The 10,729-nt window shown below is 48.0% G+C and overlaps 2 protein-coding genes and 1 non-coding gene across 3 annotated transcripts in view; all 3 read left to right on the top strand.

Annotated features, from left to right (window-relative positions):
* Positions 1-7,209, top strand: part of SLC10A4 (solute carrier family 10 member 4) — a 9,049-nt gene extending 1,840 nt beyond the window's left edge. The window contains exons 2-3 of the mRNA XM_015412867.1: positions 18-228; positions 6,516-7,209. Coding sequence (XP_015268353.1) covers positions 18-228; positions 6,516-7,034 — 730 coding nt within the window. The 3' untranslated portion in view covers positions 7,035-7,209. The remainder of the gene's footprint in view (positions 1-17; positions 229-6,515) is intronic.
* A 639-nt stretch (positions 7,210-7,848) lies between these two features.
* Positions 7,849-7,920, top strand: TRNAS-GGA. Its single transcript has one exon. It is a non-coding gene; the product is annotated as a tRNA-Ser (tRNA).
* Positions 7,921-10,271: 2,351 nt separating this feature from the next.
* Positions 10,272-10,729, top strand: part of ZAR1 (zygote arrest 1) — a 4,309-nt gene continuing 3,851 nt past the window's right edge. The window contains exon 1 of the mRNA XM_015412868.1: positions 10,272-10,725. Within this exon, the coding sequence (XP_015268354.1) occupies positions 10,272-10,725 (454 nt within the window). The remainder of the gene's footprint in view (positions 10,726-10,729) is intronic.

Raw genomic sequence — 10,729 nt, forward strand, 5'->3', positions numbered from 1 at the left:
CCCCCCCCCACCCGCAGCATCATCATGACCACGTCGTCCACCCTGCTGGCTCTACTCTTGATGCCTCTTTGCCTGTGGCTCTATAGCCGCGCCTGGATCAACACGCCGCTGGTGCGCCTCCTGCCGCTGGGCGCCGTCAGCCTGACCTTGTGCAGCACGCTGCTCCCCATCGGCCTCGGGGTGTTCATCCGCTACAGGTACCCGCGGCTGGCAGACGTCCTGGTGAAGGTAAGGCCCGGACGCCGGCTTTCCCCGCCCAGGCGCAAGGGGGCGCTCGGCCAAGGCAGCTTTTAAAGTAGGAAGCGCCTCCACCTCCTCGGGTCTCGCCCTGAGCAAAATGGGGGGCCCTGCCCCCAGTGAAGGCTGCAGCCCAATCAGGAGCTCTGGAGCAGAGCCAGCCCCCTGCCACAGGGAAGAGGATAAGAGGGCAAGAACGCCAGAGAGGGGAGGGCTCAGCTGAGCCCTGAGAAAGACATTGTTACCCATCAGCCTAAACCTCCAGACAGTGTGCTTCGGAGCACATTTCCTTCTAGGCAGCCATCTTGTTTTACAAATTAACTATTACTAAAGGAGCCTATGTGGTGAAAAGATTACTGTGGCACACTCTGTTGGCCCCACAGGCACTGGTGCCTATATGCAGAGGATCCCTATAGGGCTTAGCAGAGTCCTCTTCCCCCTGCATACAGTAGCACACACAAGCAATGGGGTGTGCTGTTAATGGGAACCGCAAGTCCATGTCCACATCCCAGTATCCATTTAGCCCCCCTTCTCCTCTGCTTAATTTAACTTATTTTTTTTAACAAAAACCCAATTTTATTATTTTCAATAACAACAGCGTGTAATATTAACAATAAAAAAGAGTTGTATAGTGTAATAATTATAACAACAATAGTTCCAAATTTCTCAGGCAGTACAACAGATCCAGTATTACCCAAGATAAGTATTTAAAACTGAATAACTATCTGACCATGTATACTATAGTCCAGTGGTGGCAAACCTATGGCACGGGTGCCAGAGGTGGCACTCAGAGCCCTCTCTGTGGGCACGCGTGCCATCACTCCAGCCAGGCCCAGACCATCATTAAAGTGTCGAATTCTCTGCCAAATAATTTTAAGTAAATGAAAGCATTTGGGATTGCTTTCCTTACTTTGTTTGGATCATCTTAAGTTAATGTATGAGTTGTTTTTTCTAAAGTAACACCTCAGTATTCAGGTTAGATTGCCGTGTTGGCACTTTTTGATAAATAAGTGGGTTTTGGGTCGCAGTTTGGGCACTCGGTCTCTAAAAGGTTCGCTATCACTGCTATAGTCTCATGAATTCGTAACTGTCATGCAATTTAAAAGAGTTGCAACTTATTCTGTGGCAGGACACATGCTTTGCATGTAGAATGTCTCAGGTTCAGTCCTCAAAGTGGTGAGTCCAATGATCTCTCTAAGCAGGGCTGGGAAGCATTCCTCGGGAAGCAGTTACTGGTTTGGATGGGCCAAACTCCATTTAAGGCATATGTAATAGATACCATATCAGTGGGAAGGTAACAGCATTCTGTGTGCCTCGGCATTTAGTCATGCCGGCCACATGACCGCGGAAATGTCTTCGGACAGCGCTGGCTCTTTGGCTTGGAAACGGAGATGTGCACTGCCCCCTAGAGTCAGATTTGACTAGCTTTCGAGTAAGGGAAACCTTTACCTTTAACTGCAACGAACAATCTTAAACAGCATGCCTTTTTTTACAGTTTCACTTTCAGTATCCTCAACAGCTCCTCTTTACATTTTACTGAGACTTTATATTTCTGCTAAGGGAATCCTCCCTGCCTTCAACTCCACTGAAATCCAAAACGGACATTGTGATGTTGCTGTAAAACCCAGTGAGGGCCGGCGTCGATTGACGCCAGAGAAGCACGGCAGCCATTTCTGTTCCCAGCCCCACCCAAATAAACACCACCCTGGACATAAATGAGCAACAGCAAGTTGGCAGAAGCCCTGCTTAAACTGAGCTCAAGATATGCCGCAAAAGTAACGCAAATGCAAGAAGCAGGCAACAGAAGCTTAGTTAACTGTGGACATCGCAATACATGAAAAAGATAACAGTTGGGCAACCCTCCATGCCAACACTTGCTAGTCTTTAAGCTGACTGTTGCCACAGAAACAAAAAGAACCCAAGAAACACAGGAGTGAAAATAAAGGAGTATCTGGTCTAGCTCTTAACACAAGTTTTCTAATACCACATCTATTACATTTTATATTAAGTATCAGTTTAGTGTTATCAATATATATTGTATTTTACTGGGTGAAAAGCACGCTCCTGCTCCAAGGAGACAGCCATCTAAATAAATTACGTAATCATCATGCTATTCATTGGCAAGTGCAGGGGGCAGAAATGTAGGTTACTGTCTTGTGAAACAACAGAAGTGCCGGGCTTTTCACAGCTACAGCACAAACAAATATCAGCTCCCCCTCCCCTGGCATGCTAAAGGCATGAAGCCTTAGTAACTGTTTAGCTAAAGTTACCCCCGCTTTAAAGTCTGTTTAAGGTAAAGGTTCCCTTGCTCGAAAGCCAGTCGAATCCGACTCTAGGGTTGCGGTGCTCATCTCCGTTTCAAAGCCGAAGAGCCAGCGCTGTCCAAAGACGTTTCCGTGGTCATGTGGCCAGCATGACTAAACACCAAGGCGCATGGAACGCTGTTACCTTCCCACCAAAGCGGTACCTATTTATCTACTTGCAATTACTTGCTTTCGAACTGCTAGGTTGGCAGGAGCTGGAACCAGAGACGGGAGCTCACTCCGTCATGCAGCACCCAGGTCTCGAACTGCTGAACTACCGACCTTCCACAGCCTGCAGTTCAGCGTCTTAACCACTTGAGCCACCGCAGCTCCTAAAGTATGTTTAATGCTTTATTAAGTCCCAAAAAAATAAATAAACAGCAAATATATAAAACTCAACATTGCCAGTGCATGAATATACCAAAAGTGCTCCCACGTTTTGAGGTGGCTACAGGAAGGCAGTGTTGAACCAGGAGCAGGTGGTCAGCATGAGAACAAAGGTATTGTTGTTACTATTATTATCATTATTACACATCTTTGAGATTGTGTGGTTACCACCACAGTTAAACTACTCTAGGTATCAGACTGGACCCACGAAGAGAGGGGAAGAAAAACTAAACCAACAAAGCAAAAACCCCCAAAGGACGTTTAGAAAACTAGTAAAGGGCCAAAAGTTTAAAAAAGCATCAATCGGTATATAAACAAAAGTACAGGTATTTATTTAAAAAACATAAAAACCTTGTAGGGGCCCAAATTGATGTTCCATTGGCCCTGATAAGGTGATTTTACTTTTAGAACCACCTGCCGCTCGCAGGTGATTTAACTTTTAGAACTGCCCGCCGCTTGTGGGTGATTTTACTTTTAGGACCTAAACTGGAAGGTACATGTTGACAATATTACTGTCTCCAATATATGTAATTGCTTCTGACACAAGGCCAGATACATATGTGGCCCCACAAACAAAAATTCCAGGTTGGAATATTCCATTTTTGGTCCTTTATGATTTACTGCCTTACAAGTGTAACAGGGGCTTTGTTGCATGTTGTATTCTGTACTATTTGACTCAGAAGAAGGCTCTTGTGGGCCGAAATGTGTCAGGTCATATATGGTTCCTTTTGTGCATTTGTAACTTTGATTATTTTATGAGGCTTTATTTGGGTCCCTACAAGGTTTTTATGGGGCTGCAGTGGCTTAGACGTTAAGATGCTGAGCTGCAGGCCAGAAGGTTTGTAGCCAGTGTTCCCTCTAAGCTGAGTTAGTGTGAGCTAGCTCACAGTTTTTTAGCCTCCAGCTCACACATTTTTGTCCTAGCTCAGGAAGGAGGGCTCCAGAGCAGACTAGCACATAGAGCAGCCAAATCGCTCGCTCACAACTTTAATGCCAGCAGCTCACAAAGTAGAATTTTGGCTCACAAGACTTCACAGCTTAGAGGGAACACAGTCTGTAGCTCAGCATTTCGAGACCCGAGTGCCACGTGACGGAGTGAGCGCCTGTCTCTGGCCCCAGCTCCTACCAACCTAGCAGTTCGAAAGCAAGAAATTGCAAGTAGACAAATAGGTCTTCGGTGGGAAGGTAACAGCGTTCCGTGCACCTCAGTGTTTAGTCATGCCAGCCACATGACCACGGAAATGTCTTCAGACAGCGCTGGCTTGGAAATGGAGATGAGCACTGCCCCCTAGAGTTGGATTCAACTGGCTTCGAGCAAGAGAAACTTTTTACCTAAGGTTTTTATATGTTTTTGAATTAAACACAGGTACTTTTGTCTATATCTATTGATGTTTTTAACTTTTGGCTCTTTACTAGTTTTCTAAATTTCCTTTGGAGGTATTGGGTTGGACCCAGTGTTCCCTCTAAGCTGAGTTAGTGTGAGCTAGCTCACAGTTTTTTAGCCTCCGGTTCACACATTTTCATCTTAACTCAGGAAGGACAGCTCCAGAACAAACTAATTTATGCAGTAGCCAAATTGCTTGCGCACAACTTTAATGCCAGTAGTTCACAAAGTAGAAGTTTTGCTCACAAGACTCTACAGCTTAGAGGGAACATTGGTTGGACCCAGGGCTTTTTTGTAGAAAAAGCCCAGCAGGAACTCATTAGCATAATAGGCCACACCCAACAACAGAAACTCATTAGCATATCTAGCCACACCCATGAGATCATAGCTCATTAGCATATTAGGCTGCACCCCCATGTTACCAGAAGTATAGTCATCCAGCCACACCCACCTTTTGCTTCTTATTCTGTTTACCTTGCTTGTTGTGAAAACCTAGGGCTTTTTTGGTAGCAGGAACTCCTTTGCATGTTAGGCCACACACACCTAATGTAGCCAATCCTAATGAGTGTCTGTTATTGGGTGTGACCTGTTATGCTAATGAGTTCCTGCTGGGCGTGGTCAACTTGGGGGCCAGCCGGAACTCTGTTCCTGTGCCTTCCTGCCCCAAAATAGCCCTGGTTGGACCCAACCAGATTTTCCACTCAATCTCTCTTAATTCTCCTCCTCACTGTGGCCTCTGTTTCACATGAGTCTTGTCCATGCAAGTGCCATGATTCCTAGACGGGCCTTTGTGGCGATCAAAGGGGACTGTCTATCGATTTTTCAACAGGGAGACAGCTGGTTGGACATCGTCTAGCGAACAATTATATATCCTGGTTTGGCCAATATCTGCTTTAGGCCCTGAGGGACCGCTAGTACCATTAAAATATACAATAGGAAAAGTGATACAATTTAAATCAACAGCAGTCAACCAAAATAAAATCAAAATGGCAGCAAGGGTCACCAAACACCTGTAAAAAGGAAGGACCTCATCAACGCCCAAAGCAACCAGTAAACAAACTTAGCCGGGATTGTACTAAAGAAGCACCCCCCCCCCCCGAAGATTCTGCTCTTGGTAGCAATCTCAAAAGGCAGGGGCACTGACATTTTTATATACAAATCATTCAAACAAGTAGTGGGGGGCGGTCATCCACTACTTGAATTCCACAGGTGCACTGCTAAAGGCATTTGTTTGCTCTCATCATGACCTCTCTTTTCTGCAAATAATAATTTTTTTATAAAAATATATCCTTGCATGTATTGATATATTATGCTTCTCTGACCAGCACCTCCTGGCTCAGGGGATGTCTGCTTAGCCCCAACCAGGGCAAGGGCTTTTTTTGGCCCTTGCCCCTGCCTGGTGGAACATTCTCCCACTCGAGATCAGGGCCTGTGGGACTTACCACAGTTCCGCAGGGCCTGTAAAGCAGAGCCCTTCCGCCAGGCTTTTGGCTGAGGTGGCGGATACTCAGCCATCCTGGCCTCCCCCGTTCATGGCCCTTTCCCAGTGCCCTGCTGCTTTGGATACCAGGGCTATTTTTGGGCAGGAACGCACAGGAACGGAGTTCCGGCTGGCTCCCAAGTGGGCCACACCCAGCAGGAACTGATTAGCATAATATTCCACACCCAACAGCAGAAACTCATTAGGATTGGCTACATTAGGGGTGTGTGGCCTAACATGCAAAGGAGTTCCTGCTCCAAAAAAAGCCCTGGGTTTTGACAACAAACAAGGTAAACAGAATAAGAAGCAAAAGGTGGGTGTGGCTGGATGACCACACTTCTGGTAACACGGGGGTATGGCCTAATGAGCGGTGCTGTCAGGGGTGTGGCCTAATATGTTAATGAGTTTCTGGTGTTGGGTGTGGCCTATTATGCTAATGAGTTCCTGCTGGGCTTTTTCCACAAAAAGAGCCCTGTCGGATACTATCTGGGCACTGGTGTTTCCTGGGGCACCTATTTCTGCCTGACACGAGGCATGGGTTTTTGTCACTGTCTGTTGTGCCGTCTGCTCTTTTACGGCTTCATTGTTTTTCTTGTTTATGGGTTTTATGTTGTGAGCCGCCCCGAGTCCACTCGTGGGATAGGGCAGGGTATAAAATAGATAAACAAATCAATCAGTGCAGCAGCATTCCAAAAGCCCATTCCCTTGCTTCTCTCATTACCAGGTTTCCCTGTGGTCTCTCCTAGTGACCTTGGTGATTCTTTTCATTCTCACGGGTACCATGCTGGGTCCTGAGCTGCTGGCCACGATCCCTGCCACTGTCTACGTGGTCGCTGTGCTGATGCCCTTGGCAGGTTATGCCTGTGGCTACGGCGTAGCAACGTTATTCCACCTGCCACCTCAGTGCAAGAGGACGGTGTCCCTGGAGACGGGCTGCCAGAACGTCCAGCTCTGCACCGCTATACTCAAGCTGACTTTCCCTCCGCAGCTCATTGGGAGCATGTACATGTTCCCATTGCTGTACGCCCTCTTCCAGGCTGCAGAAGCCGGCCTGATCGTGCTGGCCTACAAGATATACGGCAAGGATTTCTACAAGCAAGACGCTCTGGGCGGGGAAGAAGACGACACTGATATTTCTTACAAGAAACTCAAGGAGGAGGAAGTCCTGGATACCTCCTACGGCACAGTGACTGCTGAGAGCCACGGCTCCGTGCTCATGGAGTCTGCGCAGACTGCTCTGTAGGGCAAGGGGGAAGGCGTTCATGGGAAGGCGTCCTTTTTTAAGGATAATCAGTGTAGCGAGCCAGGAGGGGGGGGCACCAAGCAGTTCCTGTAACGTTTGATTCCGTAAGCAGCTCCTTGTCTGTGGTTTGCAGCCGTCTCAGTATTCCGTAAATCACAAGCCATCCGTGACAACCTTCCCGTCATCACAAAATATTCAGTGTGAACCACTCTCATCAGTGTGACACAGTGTGCACTGAGATGCAAGCAAGAAACAGGGCGGCACAACTGGAAAGGTAAAGGTAATTTTGAGGATGATGAGAAGGCAGGCGGGGGGGGAGAGAAAAAGGTTGACGGTGTCTGCTGAGTGTCATTGAATGCACCAGATGCATTTGTTGTTATTATTTTTTTTTTTTAAAGCCTATTTGTATATCTTGCATATCTGTTTCAGCGTCTATGTATGTGAAAAGGTTCAATAACGTTGTACGCTTACCACTGATTAAATTCCTTGCAAAGGTGCCAATCCAGTGAACATGTGACTCTTGATTAAGAGACTGTTTCTTTCATCTAGTGGAGATCAGAGGAGCTAGTCTTTTCTTGGAAGAAGTGTGGTGCAGAAACCTCCCTTGCTTTTGTTCTGTGTATTCCCCAGGACTCCCTTGCTGAGAGGAACCCAATTGGGTGGCAGCTTTTCAAGAATACCCATTAAAAAGGGGCCTCCAGTGTTGTTGACTTCTAGGGAAAGTATCCTGACCTGAATGGCCCAGCCTAGCCCTATCCGGTCAGCGCTTAAAAGCTATACAACATCCCTGGTTAGCATTTAGACATGAGAGGGAAGGGCTGTGGCTCAGCGGTAGAGCATCTGCTTGGAATGCAGAAGGTCCCAGGTTCAATTCCCGGCAATCCCTGGTGAAAAGCAGATGACGTGAAAGACTGCAGCCTGAGATGCTGGGGGAGTTGCTGCCAGTCTGGGTAGACAATACTGACCTTGATGGACCAAGGGTCTGACTCAGTATAAGGCAGCTTCATGCGTTTATATGGGCTAAGGCCAACAAGGAAGTCCAGAATTGCTAGGTAGAGTCAGGCAATGCCAAACCACCTCTGAAAACCCTATGGGGTTGTCGTAAGTCAGCGGTGACTTGACAACACTTTCCACCACATCAGAAAAGGGTTGAGGGCCAATGTTCCTTCTAAGCTGAGTTAGTGTGAGCTAGCTGTTTTTTACCGGATCAAAGCGCCAGCAGAACAACAGCCTCTGCATAGCCGGGAATGAAGCCAAGCCGAAGAATGTCTGCCTCCACCAGGGTGCCGGTAGGATGTCCCACCCCCCTCCTACTAATGTGGCCAAAAGTTAGGGATATAAAAAACTGTGACTAGCACCCTCAATGTAAACCGCCCAGAGACCCCCACGGGGGTTAGGGCGGTATATCAAGCCGAACAAATAAATAAAATAACCTCCAGCTGACAGATTTTTGTCTTAGCTCAGGGAGGATGGGGCTCCAGGGCAAACTAATTTATGCAGCAGCCAAATCGCTCGCTCACAACTTTGATGCCAGTAGCTCACAAAGTAGAATTTTGCTCACAAGACTCCACAGCTTAGAGGGAGGATTGGTTGAGGCAATCTTTCTTCGCAAAGGAGTCAAATTTACCAGGGTTTGTCTGTTTCCTTTTAGATTAAGAGGTATGTAATGTATAGGTTTCCTCTCTGAGTAATTGTAGCTTCAAGAGGACACGAATCCTTCATTAGATGTAGGTAAGCCTAGTGCAATCCTAAGAACATTTCCATGGAAGTAAGCTCCACTGAATAGTAAGAGACTGTGTATACCTGCTTACAGCTTCTTAGAAGTGTGTTTATTTTTTCTATGCTGATAGGTGACATTTCTCCAAGGTCTCAGTCAGGCCTGTCTCTGCTCAGCCTCCTGATATCCTTTAGCTGATGATGCCAGGGACTGAATTTGGTACCTTGTGCTGTGGAAGGTCAGTAGTTCAGTGGTTCAAGACCCGGGTGCCGCAAGACAGGGTGAGCTCCTGTCTCTAGTTCCAGCTCCTGCCAACGTAGCAGTTCGAAAGCAAGAAATTGCAAGTAGATAAATAGGGACCACTTCGGTGGGAAGGTAACAGCGTTCCGTGCGCCTTGGCATTTAGTCATGCCGGCCACATGACCACGGAAACGTCTTCGGACAGCGCTGGCTCTTCGGCTTTGAAACGGAGATGAGCACCGCAACCCTAGAGTCGGATTCGACTGGCTTTCGAGCAAGGGAACCTTTACCTTTACACACAAAAGAGTGTGTGCTTTATTATAAAGCATTGCTCCTTGCTGCAAGTATGTTATCCCATTCCTAGGTATCAATGGGTATACTCTGGAATCTAGTACTGTTTACTAAAGTTAAATCTTGCACGCTCCATTGAACTCATTAGTAAATATTAGCAATAGGTTTAAACAGAATATCATTATCATTAGACCAGAAGCCACTTCTAACAGTAAATACAGCTGAATTCTGACCTGCAGTATCATTGAAGTACACAAGACCACTGTAGACCTGCAAGCCAATCTAAATCACATGGTTTATGGGGATGTAGCTAGCAATGAGATCAGGACTCCAGGCACTTGGTGTTAACAGGACACCAGGCACTTGGTGTTAAGTAAACCAGCTAAATTATTTTCAAGTGACTGTTAAGAGTTTCCAGTTACAGGACAACCTTAAGCATATATTTTCTGAGATGTAAATTCCACTGTTGCTTACTCTTGAGGGAAGCGCTGAAGATTTCCCTTTATTTTTTAATACATGTTTACAGACTGGGGGTGGGGATCTAAAGGATTAACCCAGATTTATCACTCAATAATGAGTACAATTGTGTGATTTGGTGAGGTCAGAAAGCAGGTTACAGAGTTCACCAGCCAGTACATGCTGCATTCAAGCGCTTTTGCTCCTGTCTAAGGATGCCATCCTATTTTAGTAACTTGAGCATAAACTTCCAGTGTGGGGCTTGGTTTAGAGCAAAGGTAAGAAAGGCCCAGTGTTTCCAGTGCGCACTAGGAGTAGGACCAGAGGCGCGCATTCCGATCCTATGCAAGGTTACCTGGAACCACAACCAAAAAGCTCGCTTGCGCTTACTACGTCGTAAGTACGCACAGGACCGCCGCTCTAACCGCCGCCCCCCTGAAGGACTCCCGTTTGTGCCAATAGCAACACCCAGATCCCGCCCAGTTGGGGATTTAAGGCACTTCCGCGGGGCGCAGAGGCCGGGGACGCGCAGGATGGCCACGTCGGTGGAGGAGGCCATGGAGAGCTACGTGTATCCCTCCTACAACCCTTATTCCTACCGCTACCCGACGCCCAAGGGGAAAGGGCCGGCCCCCTGGCGGCAGCGGGGCGGCTACTTCTCCAGCTACGGGGAGAGCGCGGCGGCGGCCGCGGCGGCGGCGGCCGAGTACTTCGACAACTACCAGCGGGCGCAGCTGAAGGCCATCCTGTCGCAGGTGAACCCCAGCCTGACGCCGCGCTTGCGCAAGGCCAACACCAAGGAGATGGGCGTGCAGGTCAACCCGCGCCAGGACGCCTCGGTCCAGTGCTCGCTGGGGCCCCGGCCGCTCCTCCTGCGCCGCCGCGCCCCCCCGGAGCAAGGGCAGGGCAGCCCGGTCAGCAACGTGGCCGCCCGCGCCGTCCGCTTCCCCCGGACCATCGCCGTCTACTCGCCCGTGGCCCACCGCCGCCT

This window comes from Gekko japonicus, unplaced genomic scaffold (genome assembly GCF_001447785.1).
Source record: "Gekko japonicus isolate JY-2015 unplaced genomic scaffold, Gekko_japonicus_V1.1 scaffold1332, whole genome shotgun sequence".
NCBI lineage: Eukaryota > Metazoa > Chordata > Lepidosauria > Squamata > Gekkonidae > Gekko > Gekko japonicus.